Source organism: Silurus meridionalis, chromosome 29, assembly GCF_014805685.1.
Source record: "Silurus meridionalis isolate SWU-2019-XX chromosome 29, ASM1480568v1, whole genome shotgun sequence".
Taxonomy (NCBI): Eukaryota; Metazoa; Chordata; class Actinopteri; order Siluriformes; family Siluridae; genus Silurus; species Silurus meridionalis.
Window position 1 is genome coordinate 5,181,303 of NC_060912.1, and position 18,822 is coordinate 5,200,124.

General features: G+C 35.8%; 1 protein-coding gene across 1 annotated transcript; it reads left to right on the forward strand.

Moving 5' to 3' along the window:
• Positions 1-2,686: 2,686 nt before the first annotated feature.
• Positions 2,687-18,551, forward strand: si:ch211-264f5.6 (carcinoembryonic antigen-related cell adhesion molecule 20). Its single transcript, XM_046844209.1, has 9 exons — positions 2,687-2,935; positions 3,153-3,485; positions 4,102-4,379; positions 9,425-9,691; positions 13,549-13,827; positions 14,177-14,434; positions 14,555-14,675; positions 15,787-15,833; positions 16,804-18,551. Exons 4-8 carry the CDS (start codon positions 9,472-9,474, stop codon positions 15,803-15,805), a joined length of 897 nt encoding a protein of 298 aa, XP_046700165.1. The 5' UTR covers positions 2,687-2,935; positions 3,153-3,485; positions 4,102-4,379; positions 9,425-9,471; the 3' UTR covers positions 15,806-15,833; positions 16,804-18,551.
• The last annotated feature ends 271 nt before the right edge of the window (positions 18,552-18,822 follow it).

An 18,822-nucleotide genomic window follows, 5' to 3' on the forward strand; every position in this document is an offset into this window, starting at 1 on the left:
TACCTGGCGGTTTCATCCTCAGCATTCCCCTACTGATATAACCCATGTCCCTCCTCTGCACATCTCAATCTCAAACCATCTCAATCTCGCCTCCCTCACCTTGTCTCCAAAACGTCCTACATGCGCTGTCCCTCTAATAAACTCGTTTTAAAACCTGTTCAACTGGTGTTCTCTTCAACTGGAGGTCACTCTGTGCAGCTGGGGATGGTTTCTTATCAACGCCTTGGGTGGTTCCATGAAATTCCGGAGTAAGAACGGGAGCTTTTGAGGATGGATTTGGATTGTAGTTAATGTTAACAGTCTGCTACACTGACTCAGGACTACACTTTGCTCCTGATCACCATCACTGTACCCCGCAACATCGTATATCTGCTACAAATGGACATTCGGTGTAACCCAGATGAGGATGGGTTCCCTCTTAAGTCTGGTTCCTCTCAAGGTTTCTTCCTTTGCCATCTCGGGGAGTTTTACCTTGCCACAGTCGCCACCAGCTTGCTCATCAGGGACAAACTTACTTATAAAGAACATATTCATTTTTTTATCACCACATTATCTGTATAAAGCTGCTTTGAGACAATGTTCATTGTTAAAAGCGCTATACAAATAAAAATGAATTGAATTGAATTGAATCACTCTCAACGAAAACCTTATCTTCAGCTTTGCCACCTCCAGCTCCACCTCTTTTCTTTTACTCAATGCCACTGACTCTAATCCATACAACATCACAGGTCTCACCACAGTCCTATAAACTTTCCCTTTCACTCTTACAGATACCCTTCTATCACAAATAACTCCTGCTCTCACTCTTCTCCACCCACTCCACCCTGCCTGCACTCTTTTCTTCATGTCTCTAAAACAATCTCCATTACTTTGCACTGTTGACCCCAGGTACCTGAACTCCTCCACCTTCTCCACCTCTTCACCCTGCAACTGCACCACTTCACTGCCCTCCCTCTTATTTACACACATGTACTCTGTCTTAACTCCTACTGACTTTCATTCAATTTCTCTCCAGCGCGTAACCTGCTCACCACAAATCACAATATTATCCGCAAACATCATAGTCCAGGGAGACTCCTGTCTGACCTCGTTCATCGACGTGTCTATCACCACTGCAAACAGGAAAGGTTCAGAGCAGTCCAACCTCCACCTTGAACCAGTCTGTCGTTCCTACTGCACACTTCACTGCTGTCACACTGTCCTCATACATGTCCAGCACCACCCTCACATACTTCTCTGACACACCTGACTTTCTCATACAATACCACAACTCCTCTCTCCACCCTGTGGTATGCTTTCTCTAAATCCACAAACATACAATGCAACTCCTTCTGACCGTCTCTATACTTCTCCATCAACATGCCACCACAAATTACCAAGAAATTAGAAGTGAGATACAAAGGGACCATTACAAGTTCCATTAAAGCCAATACGATTCCAATTATATCTATTTAAACCATTACAGAGTCTATGAAGGTTTTTAATATATCTTTGTGAGAGATATAGCATTATCTGCATATTTCTGGCATTTTCAAATTCAGTTCAGTTCAATTTTATTCAAAGCAGCTTTACATAGATAAAGTGGTAATAAGGTTATATAAAATAATGTGTAAGTTCCTTGCATATAAGGTAGTTCCTTATAATTGATGAGCAAGCCAGTGGTGAAAAAAATACAGCATGAATCACCAGGGGGTGCTGTCTTATAATACTATATTATTATATATTATTGTTAATACTTAATCACCATGGCTGAAAACTATAATTGAAAATTATGTGTATTATCTAAATTTGCTTTTTTTGTCCTAAAATACATAGGGCAACCAAGAGCATTGGGTGTATTTGTTTGGCTCTGAGAAAGACAAATGTATTTCAATTCCAAATATATAAATAAAATAAAAATAAAACGGTAGAGTATCAGTATTACATCCAACAATGTTAATGGCAATAACTGTTGTCTTAACAATCAAACAATTTTAACAAACAAATAAATAAACACCTAAATAAACAAAGAGAAGGATGGACTTGTTCTTTTTATTTATTTATTTATTTATTTATTTATTTATCTATTTATTTATTTATTTATTTATTTATTTATTTTTTGGGGGTGGGGGCATGCTGTATGAAAAATATTTGCTTAATATTTGTATTAAAATGTTGTATATTTGTGTTGCTTTTTGTTTCTTCTATAAGAGGTCTGTTCTCCATGTAGCTCTATGTTCTTTTATATTGTTGTATGTAGGTTCTAGAGAAACGCTCATTTCACTGTGCACTGCCTCAGCTATATACGGTTGAAATGACAAAAAAATATCTTCTAGACTTTTCTTGACTCTCTTGCTTGTACACACACACACACGCACACACACACACACACACACTGTAGACCTTTACCTTACCTAAAATGATTTGTATTTATCTTTAAAGTCGTGCTTTCTCATGTCTTAAGTAACAATCTCATAAGAGCAGGTTTTTTTTTAGCTAGGGTGTCATGGGATAAAGGCGAATTTTTTGCCGTAGGTGGCTTACAAGGTGCTAAACAATGTGCTTTTTTTTTTTACTTATATTACCGTAATGACAAGAAGATCAGTTTCCTGGGGGGTCGGGGGGGGTGGGTGGCGTGTGGTTTTGTATGTGTGTGTGTATGTGTGTGTGAGTCACACGTACATACACACACATACCCTTCTGGCGACAGTGATATAGTATCCTATATGTAGTACTGTAGTATCTGCTCTTTCAGAGGCTTTGCTACTAGGAAATAGTGGAACAGGCTGTGTGGGATTGAAGCTAGGTGTGCTTTTGGGTGTGCCCTCCTACACCTCATCAAACTGACAGATCATGACCGAACCTGGTTCCTGGCTGTGACTTGAGACGTGCACACGGTTTACAATGGATTTGTCCAATTCTTGGTTGATTTTGTTTTTTCTTTTGGCAGAGACTGGTAAGGTTCAATCGCACGTTAATGTAATACTATATCAAAGTTTTTTTTATTTAACAAAGTATATAATTGCTAGCATATGTTTTCATTTGTGTAATCAGTGGATACAAACAAAATGTAAAGACCGAATGATTGATTCATATTTGATTAAAAGAAGCAAGGTTGTAAGATCTACTGCAGGTGCGTTTGTGGTCACTTCTAACATCTCGTGGACACTCAGGTTTCTGCTCTGGGGACCAGCTCGTGATGCCTGCAGAGGTGAGCGGTGTGCGGGGGAAGAGCGTGAATTTCACGGCACAAGGTTTTCCCGGTGATGTCAGTATGGTGACGTGGACGTTCACCCCAAAAACTGGATCGAGTGTGCCAGTGTACACGGCCACCCCGACCAACGAGAAGGTCCCAGACGCGTACAAGGGCCGCGTGAAATACAACAGGACCTTGCACACACTTGAACTCAGCTCTCTGACTCCCACCGACAACGGAGTTTATATTCTGACTGTAGTCGACAGCAAACTGGATCAGATGGTGGGTCAGACTTCCCTCCGAGTCCTGGGTAAGTTCTTCCAATTTGCCAATCTGTGTGCTTCAGATGACGTAGCTTTCTTTAAAAAAAATGTTGAAAAATTGTTTCCTGATATCCACATTAATTTTAGTATATTTTATACTGAAGAATATTTTATACTAAAAATATATACCCTTAGATCGTATATATAACCCACATAAGTCATGTGTTATTCAATCTTATAGCCTGTAATAACTCATTTGAGACACAGTGTGATTTGTGTTACTGTCCATGCATAATCAAAAATTCTTAGTGTTTATTGTCTATTTGGACATAATTGTATAACACTGGATATGGATTTTGGATATTTATTTGACTAGTCAAGAAATGTTAAAGCTTAAAGGTTAAAAAAAACAGAAGGAAAACTTCGAAGGGTGTGGCCTTTTTGAATGGAAGAAATTAAGTAACACACAACCTCATGGACTCATTTTAAAATCAGTGTGTGAGATTTTTTTTACACTGAAACGGTTTTCATTTTAGATCGGATCAAATTTAGATTAAAGGAGCATCTACAGGGGTGTTAAAGGGGGTCTTAATGTTTTGAATGTTTGAACATATGCTGTGTGTCCCTCACTCAATCTTTTAACATGTAATGCATCTTGGACAGAACCTGTGGCTGATGTGACTATCACCTCCAACATGCCTGAAGCAGTGGAATTCAACAGCACTGTAATCCTCACCTGCAATGCAAAGGGTCTATCCTGTCATACAGTTGGCTGAACAACTCCAATCCTGTGGTGGTGGATGGGATCCATATAGTGCAGAATGACAGCCAGCTCATCATTAATCAAGTTTTCCGTAACGATCTGCTAGGGCAAATCTCCTGCACAGCCAAGAACCAACTGGAATCTTTAACAAGTGCCACTTTCAACCTCACCGTCAACTGTAAGTCCACACAACAAATCAGGTTTATTCAAAGACATATTACAGTAACATATTAATCAAAGTTTGAGTAATAACCTTTCCAATGCATTCCTCTTACATTTACCTTACCTGTGTGTGGGTGTTAACCACAGAACCACTAATTACCTGTACATTAAATCTGAACTTACCACAGGTTATCTATTTATTTTCTTTAAGCTTTACACCAGTGGCTACAATAAAGCTGTAGTGTCTGCTTATTTAGCTCTGAGCTTTTCTTCTGAACAATGCTTTGATCCTGGCCTCTCAGAACTGTCAACATTGTGGCTATAGAACAAAGCCAGTGGAGGATCCATGAGGAACAAGTCAGGTATATGGAAGTGTGATTAGACCATGTCACTAATGCACAACAGTGAAATGTGTGTGGTGCAGTGGGATGTGGGCACCTAAGTCAAAAGCCTTCTCAGCTTGTGCAAAATGGCACAATAAAAAAGACACACACTTACACAGACTGTCGAAATCGCAAAATTTGGCCAATTGCAAAATTGAAAACTACGGAGATTTACGTGGTTTTTCATGGTCACAAATCACAGCAAGATTTGAACAAATAGAAGAAGGGTTGTATTGGGGGATACATTTTCCTTTGTGATTTTCTTTGTTTCTAGATTTTCTAGAAGCAAAGATGTTAGATGTTTCTTTTCTAGTAAAGTTTCTGAGCAAAGATTTGCTGTTAAAACAACAATTCAAATATTTTCATATTGCCATTTTGGGCAAATGCTAGATACACTAACAATAAACCAATTATACAGTATTTCCTTTTACATATAAAATTTTTTTTATTTATTTGAAAAATAAGTTTATGTGGCTTATTTATGGTGTAGTGTGGTGGTAAAATGAATACAGCAGTTGTAGTAGGAGAGTGGCAGGAAAAAAAATAATTGAATGGAGGGGACAGGCAGCAGAGTAACATGAGACAACATGACAGGACCTCTATCTGACTCTGAAGCAATCGGCTTTAGCTGGAGGCACCTGTTAACATAAGACAGAAAAAAACAGGAAGGAAGGAAATTTTCCTAATCATATTCACATCAGTTTAAACAGCACCTGCCTGTGTCTTATACCATTTCTGGCTGTATGTTAGCAACATGCTGTGGCTCCATAGTCAACTACCAAAGAGAATGCCATTTGATTACCCAGACAGCTTGAAGTGTCAGTACACTCAAGATCTAAAAGGCCTACCATTAAAACAGCCATATTGTTAAAACAATTATAAAAAATATCTGGTTACCAGACAACAATCCCCATGGGGGTTCTAATGAACCTGTGTCTGTAATAAAAGATCACTTAATCTATGTCTTTAATATGACAACTACCCAGATTGTAGAGTTTTATGAAGAGGTAGCAGGTAATGACTTATTGTTTTAGTTTCTGCACAGAGTGTAGGCTTAACTTCCTCTACCCTATATATCAGTATGTTGCAGAGAGGAGTTTCAGGTCATTTGCGGTTTTTGTTGTTGTTGTGTGTTGGTTGGTCACCCTTGAATGTGAACTCACTTTTCAGAGAGTTAAATGTACCTCAACAACAATTTAAACAAACAAAGAAAACTAAATGTAAATGTGGTTCTCACATATTAATACATACTACAGAATTGTGTAAATTGTGTGTGTTGGAATTTAACAAGATTATTATTCTAAAACTAATTATGGAATATATAATGCATAAAAAAAACATTGATTTTTATTATTGCTATAGATGTTATGGACATTAAAATGCCTATTTGCAATTGTCCTTTAATATTTTTAAGATAATGAATGAAGTCGTAGTGAGTATTTACTGTTCCTTAATATTTTTTTTACCATGCTGGGAAATAATGGGAAAATAATGGGGTTAATTCAACACACTTTATTTTTATGTGAACCGTTTCCTTACATGCACACCCTGCTGTATTGCACAACCATGAGCCTAATGTCGTCATGTATGTCATTAACTTGATCAAACAAAGACAACAAATAAGAAAGTGACAAGCTAAATAAAATAATAAAAAAAATGTAAATGTAAAATAGCACTACTAGACTACATTATGCCTCTTCTTCATTGAGCAATTTATTGTACACTTATTGTACACTGTATTTGTATCATACTGTTACGTATGTGCTTTCTAAATAGTCCTGTGTACCATAGATTATGTCTTGCATTACAGTTGTGAATAAATTACATTTCATTACCCGTGTTTACAAGCGATTTACAACAATATTATTATTGTAACAATAAAATTCAGTAGTATATTCAAAGTATACTGTACAGCTTATGTGATGAATATGATACAAACATATATGATGTGGTGACACTTTAAATATCACCTCAGACCTTTTATAAATGCCCTGCCCTTGACCGATTAGTAAGCAGAGGCAGACACTGTTATCTTTATCAGAAGAAAAGAATTGTTGATAAATATGCAGCTCGGTTTCTGGAAAGAATTAGAAAATGTGCATGAGAGGCTGAGAGAAAAACACTCAGATTTTTAGCTAGATAATGTTTTGGTTGGAAGTCTTTTATGAATTACTATTTGCATCGGCATTTGCAAATTAGTTAGTGTACAGGAACTGTATGAAAAACCAAATTGTAAAGTATTTGTAATTGGTGCTAGAGCACCATGATTGCATGGAAATGCAGACCAGTTAATACAGTGCCTTGGATTAGATTCCAGACCTGGAAATTGAATTAGACTTCACTGTAATTTTTATCAATTAAAGGGACATTTAACAGTTTTTTTGTGAAACAAGGTTTAGCTAAAAAGCTGCATGTTTTCTTGGATATGTCTTGCCATTTTTTGCCCATTTTCTCATACTAATGGCTAAAACTATATCAGAGTAAATAGAGGTGCTAGGAGAATGGCAGTTCTTAAATATGCCCAAAGATTTAGGTTTAGGCCGGGCTTGACTAAAGCTTTCTAACACATTATGGTCTTTACTCACTTCAGTGTAGCTGCATAAGCAACCACAACACATTTTACATTGTGTAATCAGTGTGATGAGCAGTTTTGTATGCACAAAATCTAGTGGCAAAACACATACATTTGATCAATTTTTTAAACAGGGAACCTTTTCTAAAAGGCTCTGGGTTACAGATCAAATGGTTTTGGGGTTTGCCTAGTGACTCCTGCCTTCTTGAGCAAGGATCTTATTTCTGTCTGCTCCAGGGCACAGTATCATGGTTGAACCTTAGCTCTGACCCCATGGGTAAAGAATTTTACAGTGTTGTACTGTACTTTTATACTAGGTTTCTGAATTATTACAAACAGGGTCAAGGTAACAGCAAAGTCAAATCTGAAATAGTTTAAATTGTCTGTAGTATTTCTTATATAGCTCTCTTTTTGTTTGATATATTTTAAAGGTATTTCTGGGAAGCAATTTTGCAAGAAGTGTGAGTGAAGTTGTCCCTCTTGGTATCAGCTTCAATGGAGTGAGCTGTGTCTGTTTGTGTGTATATGAGTCTTTCAGGCCATGTTTAGCTCTGTGTAGTATCGCCTCTTTTTTAACAGTATACATCTGGGAACTGAGGTTACCAATTGCTGGAGTTTTGGGAAAGGAATTTTGTTTCCTGTTTGTGTCTGATACAAGATTCTAGCGGCTGGACAGTCCTTGGTCTTTTTTGTCACATTTGTCATTTCATTATATGCCCCATGTTTTTAAAAGGGGAAAATGTCTGGACTGCAGACAGGCCAGTTGAGCACCTGGATTCTTCTACTACAAAGCCATGATTTTGTAATAGATGCTGTATGCTGTTTAACATTGTCTTGCTCAAATATGCAAGGCCATCCCAAAAAGAAGACGTCATCTGGATGAAAGCATTTGTTGCTCCAAAACCTTAATCTACATTTCAGCATTAATTGTGCCTTTCCAGATATGTAAGCTGAGTATTCTATAGACACTAATGCATCCCATACCATCAGAGCTGCAAGATTTTGAACTGAGTGCTATAGAAAAGCCAGATGGTCCCTCTCCTCTTTAGTCCAGAAGATGTGGTGTCCATGGTTTCTAAAAATAATTCAAATTCATCTGACCACATAACAGTTTTCCACTTTGCCATTTTCAGTCCATTTTAAATTAGTTTTGGCCCAGAGAAGATGGCCGAATTTCTTGATCGTATTCATGTATGGCTTCTACTTTGCTTGATAGAACTTTAACCTGCATTTGTGCATGACACCTTCAACTGTGTTGACAGACAATTTTTTCTGAAGGATTCTACATTCATGCAGTGATTTCCATTATAGAATCATGCCTGGTTTTAATGTAGTGCTGCCTGAGGGGCCAATTTCTGAAATTCCTTCACAGTTTGTAGACAGTTTTTTACATTTCGGTGAACCTCTCCCCATCTTTTCTTCTGAGAGAATCTGCCTCTATAAGACAATCATTTTCTACCCATTAATGTTCCTGAACTGTTGGCAATTAATCTAATTAGTTGCTAAATGTTGCTGAAAATTCAAATGTACCTTATTTTTCTCTAAAATTTTCTTTCCCTTATTTGAAACATGTTTTCTATATTTTATTGTGAATAGAGTTTATGATATTTGCACCATCAAATTCTGTTTTTATTTAACATTTTGCCTTTTTTTTACCTTAGGATAAAGTTGTTGTTTTTTTTTTACTTTATTTTGTACTTTATCTTAATTAAGCTTTTTTGTGCACAGGGTCATTGTTAGACTTTAACTAGTTTTGGTCTTCTAGTTTAGTTGAAGGGAACATTGAATGCTACCCAATCCAATGATGTTCTATACAATTGTGTGCCTCAAAAGTTTACGCAAAATCAATTTGGTGCTAGGATCCCTAAAAAGACTTACTGTTCTGATACAGAACAGCTAGCAATTGATTATTAATGTTGTTTCTATCACTGGCAAAAATTTTCGTATTTATTTAAGATTTACATGCATCCTTTACCTTTAAAAAACATACAAACCTTTAAAAAATGTGCAATTAATACTTGGATTGACCTAGTACGTTTTTTTGTATTTCTTTAAATGTATCCTACGTTGCCAACTTAATCACACAATCCTCTCCTGAATCTTTAGATGGTCCTGAGCTTGTCAAAAAAACACAAGATCCTGTTCTTGATTTCATGAAGAAGGGATCCAACCTGACGATGTCATGCACAGCTCAGTCCAGCCCTGCTGCTGAATTCATTTGGGTTTTTAATGGAAACATACTTCCCCAGAAGACGGCTACAATAGTTCTCTCAAACCTGGGAGAGGAGCAGAGTGGCAACTATAGCTGTCTGGCCTACAACAGTAAGACTCAGCGCTATGTCACTTCAGAGGTCACGAAATTTTCTGTACTAGGTGAGTTCTTTAAAGTGAATGTAAACTCATTTTTAATAAATACATCTGATGGAATTATTTGGTTAACATGGGTCAAAAGTAAATTTTTTATGTTAAAACATAAACCTTTTTTGAAAGAAAAAAAATGGTATTAGAAAATGTTATGGAACCAAGAGGTGTTAGCCTGGGTACACCTATGCTAAACTAGCTTGTTAGTTTTACTGAAAATAAAAAAATTTATATAATTTGTCCTGGTATATCTTGACAGACTTGGCCAAACTGATGTTTTTAAAATCTCATTTTGGTTTACCTTAACCACAAATCTTTTTTAAAAGCAGTCTACTTTATAGTCAGTGTGGTGGTAGACAGTTAATTAGCAGGTTATGCAAATATTATACAATCAACAATGAAAACGCACATAGTCACAGAAAACATTTATAGTAGCCATAGCCATGTTCAGAAATTATCCACACCCTTCCAACTGTCTGTGTGGTTGGAAACATGTCTTGCCCTTTATGGCTGATCAAAATATTTGCATAAAGAGAAAGAAAACTTTACAAACCATTTAGAGATTTGTAGAGATCTGTTGTAGATTAGGTGTTTTTGTTGACAAAGGGAATAAGCCTTGCTCTTTTTGAATGGAGTTGGCACAAATTTTTTTATTTACATTTACGTTTTACATTGCATTTGGCAGACACCCTTATCCAGAGTACATACAATTATCTCTATTGTAAAAGTGAGTAGTTAAGGGGTAAGGGCCTTTTTCACAGGCCCAACATTGGTAACTTGGTTGCTCATGTGTTAGATGTTGTGGAGCCATCGATAAAAGTAGTGATGTAGGTGAAAGGGGTTGTTGTGAGATGATTTAAACAATACTAAAAAGGATCGATTCAGTGGCCAAGTGTGGCACTGATGACCTAAAGCATCTCTTCTGTTACTAGGTTATAAAAACGTTATTTAATGATTGAAAATCAATAAATGGGAGGTGGTTAAGGTGTTGGACTTTGGATCTGAAGGTCACAAGTTCAAATCCCACCACCATCAAGCTGCCACTGCTGGGCCCTTGAGCAAGGCCCTTAACCCTCCCCTGCTCAGTTGTAAGTTGCTTTGGATAAGGGCATTGGATAATGTACATTATGAGAGTATCAGTAATGATCTGGCACATTTCCATGAGACAAGTTGGCAAAATGATCAGCAGACAGACTGAAGAATAGAGGTAGTTATGAAGATTGGTCTGAGGCAGTTAAGTAGTTTTAATGATGCTCCAATACCAACATGCCATGTGAATGAACTGAGAGCAAACTGTGCTTCATACATAAAAATTATGGAAGGTACTGTGAATTAAAAAGTATTCTTGAGCATGAAGCTGTAATGTGACACACATGAGACACATGTCCTCATTTGCCATTTTACTCTCTTATTAAAGATAACCATTAAATGTTTGGCTCCGACCAGTATTTATACTAAACATGTATTTATACTTGGTCAGAAGATATCTTCAATGAAAATGTAATATTCCCTTAAAAGATGCTAGTGCAGGGAGACACTACAACCTACATGACCCTTGTGCTGAAGTAGATAATAATCAGTAGAATACACCTTACCAAAATGTCACAAAAAACCCTGCTGTGATCTTAACTTCGCCAGGACTCCTATTCAAAATCATACCAAAAATACATTTCGCCTTCAACCGATGTAAAACTCTTTTCCTTTTCTTTATTTCACTTATTACTATAATGATTTACAATCCATTCTCTCCAGAATCACCAAAAAGAGGATATGATTCCAAAAAAAGAGGATTCCTAGGAACCTGTGTTCCACTATATCTTATGCCAACTCAGGAAGTTTTCTTCTAAATGGAGATGAATCTTCTTATTAGGGATCCAGATTTAATTTACTCTATTAAGAAAATGTCTAATAAAATGAAATTGAATATGAGTTATAGCTCATAAGTTTGCGGTGTTGAGAAACTTGTTTTAGGAAGTAAACGTAAACTACTCTTTTTGTCAGTTATGTCTGGGTTTGACTGAAAGAAAATATTCAGAGGTGTAAAAGTCACACAAAAGGTGAAGAACCTACCTAAATGAAACACAGCTAATGGCAGTGGTGTAACTCCTGTGGGGCGTTTCTTATTCTGCTGTTGGTTAATTGTGCTTTCCGAGTCACATTGTTGTCTGTAACTCTTTAGCCCAGATTAAGTCAGCAAGGAAAGAGGTGTGTGTGTGTGTGTGTGTGTGTGTGTGTGTGTGTGTGTGTGTGTGTGTGTGTGTGTGTCTGAGAGAGAGAGAGAGAGAGAGTGTACATGCGCACTGTGTAATTTGTCTGGGCTTGTTTGCTCGGAACAATAGTAGATAGCTTACATGTATATATCATTACCATGGTTACTATTTGCCACACAGTGACTAAAAGCTACAGAAACACAGGGTGTACTTGTTTGCAAAACTTTGTTACATTTACAACCAGAACTTGCTGGAAAGACCTATGATAAAAGGCATTTGGTTAAGTAAATAGAAAATGAGTAAGGTAAAGAGGAAGGGAGGCTTGTGCATTAATATTGCCTGAGAAGCAAAGAGGCATTCGGAGAATGTTGCTCAGTAGGTATGCTTTAGTGGCGAATGAGGTTGTTTGCTCAGCTTCACCACAATGCATTCTGCTTTTCTAATGAAATGACCATCTGAGAAAAAAATGAGAAAAATTAGATAAAAATTACAGTGTGGCTCTCAATATGCAATTAAACATTAACAAAGGACATTTTAAGCAGTCGTGGATCTGATATACAAAATAAAGCTGTACTGTATTTAGCACACCCCACTGTATTGCATTCAGTGTTGTAGAATTTAAAGTTGTCCTTTTGATAACAGGGTCTTTTTTTTATTATTATATAACATTTACAATGCATTTATTACATTATATATATGTATTATATAACAATACAATACATGTAAGCTGGATTGTATAATTCCAAAACTTTGTTTTGTTGGTCTGAGATGACAAAATTGTAGTCTGTAGGTTTGCTGCAGTGTTCAGTCCAATCTGCAGTTGTCCTGTGCAGTTGAGATACTCGTGAAGATAAAATGTTGATTACGTGTAGGTCCAGGATTTATATAACTTGGAATGCATAATCATAAACATTTAATAAATAGATTAATTAATTTCTGCAGTTCTACCACAAATTCTTCACCAGGCCATTCTCACACATCAGCCAGCTCCACTTCATATCATATAACATCTACCAAAAGGGGAAAACTAAAATTTGGGCTAATTATATTTGATAATTGTTTTATTACTCAGATGTAATAAATCTGCATTGTTAGATTCTGTATTTTATATTATTCTATATGCTACATTACAAAGGAATATAGTTTTTTGTTTATTTTTTTAACTATAAACCTGTCATACAAATATTTTTTATTTGTAAGAACATTATTGATTATTTTAAAAAATATATTTAAAAGAATTCTGAGGCTTAAATTAAAAAAGCCATTACAACAACCATTTAATGATCTTGGGTATCATAGCTCCAGGGTTTAAATTACACCAGATTACCCCAGAACTGAATGTGTGTGTGTGTGTGTGTGTGTGTGTGTGTGTGTGTGTGTGTGTGTGTGTGTGTGTGTGTGTGTAATAGATCCCTCCTATATATTGGCATCATATCTAAAAGTAATACCCTTGACAATATAGTAATAAAGATATGCACTGATTGTGTTGCCATCATCATGACCACTGTTTCATCATGTATAATGATATAACAAGCCCAGATTTCTGTATTATATTACATTACATTATATTCTGTATTATATTCTGTCATATTACTGTCAAAAATTTACTATAAAATGTACTTAACAGTATCACCTGGCTTCTCTCATTGTGTATAATAGAAGCTATTTCAGGCACAAGCATCATTGCCCCTACTTCACCGCTTATTGCTGGTAACAGCACAGTGAATCTTACATGCACATCCAGTATGGGGAAAGCGGACAGCGTGCAATGGAAAAAAGATGGCAATCCTCTGGAAAATAGCAATCGCATCACCTTCAGCCCAGACGGGAAAACTGTCTCCATCCTCACAGTACAGAAGGAGGATTCTGGAGAGTACAGTTGTCAACTGAAGAATAAAATTAGCAGTGACGGTAACAATTACAAGCTAACCATCAACTGTAAGTATACAGAGAAAATAAGAGGTTTTTTTACTTTGCTGATCTCTTCAGTGTCATACTGTGGCTCTTATTCTCACATAGTTTATTTATTATGTAATTCATTCTTCTAAGTGCAATGTCTGATAGAGAAACCTGTCTCTAGTTGCCTTTTTCATCAACACTGTATTGGTGCTGTTTCTTGAGCCTAATCTTAAATCCTGCTTATTGGCAATAATAATTTTAGTGATTAGGTGTACCCTATAACACAAATATTTTACCTGACTATTAAGAAGAAATAGTAAAAAAAAAAAAGAAAAAGGTTAGTAAAAAAATGTATTGTTTATTAATTTTCTCCCCATTCTCCTGCCAGATGGACCTGACAATATGGCAATAAAGGGAGATAAACAGGCCTTGGTGGGCCAGCCTGTGAGGATGGATTGCTCTTTTGCCTCCTTCCCAGCTCCCACATTTGTGTGGAAATTCAATGACACTGTTCTGATTGGCGAGGAGAAAGAATGTTTGACAATCCCAAATTTTGAAAACTTCAACAGTGGTATATATACTTGTGAAGCATTTAATCTCATCACCGGACTCAAAAGGACTGCCACCCACAATCTCCAGGTTAAGGGTAAACAAAGAAATGTTTGTTTCGTTAATAAACATTAAAATATATGTTATTAAAAAAAGCTTGGAATAAATTGTCTTTATTTCTCTATGTGCAAAGTTTTTTTTGTTGTTGTATTTGCAGAGGCAGCACAGGAACAAAATGGCCTGTCTAGTGGAGCAATCGCAGGAATTACCATAGCTGTTCTAATAGCCGTGGCAGTCATTATTGGTGTCTGCATCAAAAAGAGGCGAAAGGTTTCAGAGTGAGTAATCTACAAATTTTATACAATGAGCTGTCTGAATAGTGGATTCTGATTAAAGAAAGGTGTGAGTTTAAACTGTCAAACATCCAGTATCCAGTCAGCTTTGCACTGCAAACTTTAAAGCTTTACATTTTTCAATTAATGATGGTAAGTGAACTTGGCATAAACAGGGTAACCCAGAATGGGCTTTACATCATTCACGTCAAGTGGATAATGTCAGACATAAAATGTACTATTGCTTTAAGTCTAATCAACAAAATCCGTTTTACCACTTTGGTGTTCATAATTTATTGAGTTTTATACCTAAACAGCATTTTTTTGTCCATAATGTCTCATTTGCAACAATTTTGTATGGGCACTGAATCTAAAATACCTCTTAAATACTAAGTTAGGTATTTAAAATAAATGTCTAAACTAGTCAAGGACACTTCTAAATCCACTTATTTGACTGTGTTTTGTTCCTTTTCACCTCTGTTCATTTCCATTACACTCATTCACTAATTATTCACCATGCTAACTTCTCAACCTTCTCTCTCTCTCTCTCTCTCTCTCTCTCTCTCATAATTGATTGCCAAACTGTACTACTCCTTTCTTCAGCCTGTTCTTCTTTATCTCTGTTTCTCAGCCACCTTCTTTACTTTCAGGGTGTGGTGCCTACAGGCCAACGTAGTGGATTCAGAGTTAATATTACCTTATGTGACCCATATCTGTTCTACTGTATCAACCTGTTCTACGGGTCAATTTATGCGAAAAACAAACTGCGAGAAAAACAAAACCGTAGAAGCATTGCTTTATAAGTAAATCTCAAATAAGCCTTTTAGATTTGCAGAGAAAAAAGCAGTCAGTGTGAAACCACACTAAAACGTAAACAGTAAGGTGAATGGAATGTGCAGAAGTGAGAGAAGGTGGGGGTAGAGAATGTCAGTCATCATGTCCATACATGTCTCTTATGCTCTCTCTTTCTCTCTCTCTCTCTCTCTCTCTCTCTCTCTCTCTCTCTCTCTCTCTCTCTCTCACACACACACACACACACCTGTAAAATTGTATTTTTAAATTTAAATGCAAATCATATTCTACACATTTTTAATGTGCTTTTTTTTTATGTGTCCAGAATTCCATCACCATATTAAAGTGAAAACATCTCTAGAAAAACCCTTGGTGAGTCCCACTCCAAACATTTGTGTTGTTTCTGTCTAAAGTCACATTAGCAAGTATATTTTTTTAAGGGTATTATTTCAGCAACCTGACTGATTTCAGTTTCGTTTGCTTTGTAAAATGCATTCCACGGAATCTACACACAAAAGAGTCTTCACTCACAGCTTTATGTAACTTCTAATTTGTTACAAACTACTAAAATAAAAATAATAACCAAATATAATAAAATATACCAACTTCAGGTTGCAGTTGTGTTTTTTCTTTGATATAACATTTTTGTCACATTCTTTTATATGGTTTTGCTTTGTTTAAAAGGCTTAAAAACACACATTGGTTGGCAACAGTGCTGTCACATCCATTTTAGCACAGTGACAGAAGTATGACTCAAATAATAGTGCACCCTGTGACAGGAAATCACTGTAATTTTTCCTGCATGTGTTGCAATGACATGCTTGAGTATTGATGTTAGTGATGGTAACAAAAAAGCAAAGTCCAGTGCATTTTACGTCTGGCATAGTATTGTTTTAAAACATCTGTATGGTATGTATTTTATGCATATGGGTTGTTTATCTTTGGATAACACATAGTAAAAAGCCTTCCACAGTAGTCATTTCATTAAACACACTGAAAACACTGTTTCAAATAATATTTGCTAATTTTGCTTCATTTCCCTCTGATACGCTCATTCCAACATGACACATACTACATTGCCAGGGTTAATAGTCCACATAACAATATATATGAGAGTGAGCAGTTAATGAATGGACCAAAAAAAATGGTTAAATGCCTCTACTCATATCAGGTGTCCTAATACACTGGCGAAATCGCATAGCTGCAATAGAGAAGGATATATATATATATATATATATATATATATATATATATATATATATATATATATATATATATATATTCAGCTTTTGTTTCAATTGATATTATTAACTGTTTATTCATGATGTGTTTCACTTTTCAGGATGTGCAGCAATTCTTCAGCCATGTTTGTCTTTATTTTTCACCCCACAAGATGATTCCACAGGGGCAGCTGGAGGAACTGCCCTCATTAGTGGAACGCAATTTAGGGCTGGCCTCTCTCTCTAACCCCCACACTTTCATTCATAAAGATTGTCTTTCTTCTCCCTTCCAAATTCCAACTCAGGTTCTCTCTTGTGGGTCAGGAAAACCCCCCACATTAAAATCTGCCCCCTATATTTTTACCGCTCTGAAAAAGTACACTGTTTTAATTTCAGACCCCCGTAATGCAACAGACATCAATGTAATACAATTGGTCCCCCATAATGATTCTTAAGATGTGAAATTTAATCCGTTTTAAAGTATCAAAAGATTCCAGCAACCCAGAGATATTTTAGTAAGATGTATGTTTAGATATGAAGTATAAACAGGGCAGTGTAAAAGATTAAATAGGACTTTTTTTATTGACTAGGGTTTGTATGACTAAATAATGCTACAGTCATTTAATAGGTTTTTTTTAATGCAAAATAATACATTCATATATTTGCACATTTAAAGATTCTGAAAATGCACCTTTGTGGAATTATTGGTCGCGATTCCTGAAATTTGCGAACGCAGCAAATTAGGCTCAGACTCAAATTAAACTCACATTATGCAGACTAATTCAAAGTGAAACCAAACAGATTTATGTGATTTATGCTACATCACAAGGCCCAAACTATCTGAATAGGCCAGCCTACCTCAACCATGCAGTAAAAGCGTAGATTTAGCAGTGAGCAAAGCTGAAAATGTTGCTATTCTGAATACCTCTTCACCTCTTCACTGCAGGCACAGCCAAATCAGGTAAAAAAGAAATGTTTTCCCAGCATATTCTGTGTTAGAAACTAATTCAGACATACTTAATTTATATCCAGTTGTTTCCAGTATTTGCAGACGGTAGTCAAAGCGATCTCACCTGCTGAAAGTCTAGTATGAGCACCGATTTATTTTTACCTGCTTTACTTCAAGAGTCAAGAGCGATAACTGCAGCGACTAGCAAATGTGCTAATGTACTAGTCGGTACTCCACACCGCTCTGTATAGCTCCCAAAAAGAGTTGTTCTTAGTTTTGTTTTGTAATTAGCACACCAAATAGGATACTGTTAAAAAAAAAAAAAGGTTTTCAGTGTTACATACACCAGGCCGAAAACTGCACCAACTACCGAATATTTTTTGTTTATTTAATGTTCTTTTTTCAGGTTTGTTTTAAAACTAATGCCAAGGGTAAGAGATTATCCTTGAAAATAAGTTTGATTTGTGGACACTAAATACTAGTGTGTGTGTGTGTGTGTATGTGTGTGTGTGTTCATTGTAAATGTGGAGATTGTTTTTTGAAAAATACCTGCATTCTGTTCTGACAATCGTGCTGACAAATGTTAATTATTCCATGTTTTTAAATATTTAGAAGTGATGTTGTAGAGAAAAGATTTCACTGAGCTGTAAAGTACATGTGACAAACAAAAAGCAAATCACACCACCACTTTTAATTGCCCATTGCTGGTACATAAACTGACACAACTTCAGATGTATTTTTCTTTTTTTTTCTTTTTTTTTTTTTTTTTTTTTTTTTTTTGCTAAAGAATTTGATTAAATAATTCTGGTTGTAATTATGAATAAATTGTTGTTGACTTTTGACAAAAACTAGAGTGCTTTAAGGATTCTATGTATTAAAATTGGAATATAAGAAAATAAATTACTAATTTTTTTAACATGGCATATTGCTTGTTGTTTTTTATTCTAGCAGGGACAAGAACTGATTTAGGAAACATTAAAAAAGCCCTAATTAAATATGTTGTTGTATTATTAGATTTTTATTTAGATGTATTTATTTGAGAATAATGGTTAAGTGGTAATTCATTTGGTTAATGTATTGATTTTTTGTATTTTATAATAAATTATACATGTATTTGCACATTTGAACGGAAAAAACAGGTATATGACACTCATCTTATTTAACCTAAACAGTATATATATGCACTAACTTA

What these genes read in the sequence shown, in the direction of transcription:
- si:ch211-264f5.6 (XM_046844209.1), top strand. Translation starts at nt 9,472, where the DNA reads ATGAAGAAGGGATCCAACCTGACGATGTCATGCACAGCTCAGTCCAGC. An exon ending in CACGAAATTTTCTGTACTAG is followed by an intron (nt 9,692 to 13,548) that starts GTGAGTTCTTTA and finishes TGTGTATAATAG; the next exon opens with AAGCTATTTCAGGCACAAGC. An exon ending in TTACAAGCTAACCATCAACT is followed by an intron (nt 13,828 to 14,176) that starts GTAAGTATACAG and finishes TTCTCCTGCCAG; the next exon opens with ATGGACCTGACAATATGGCA.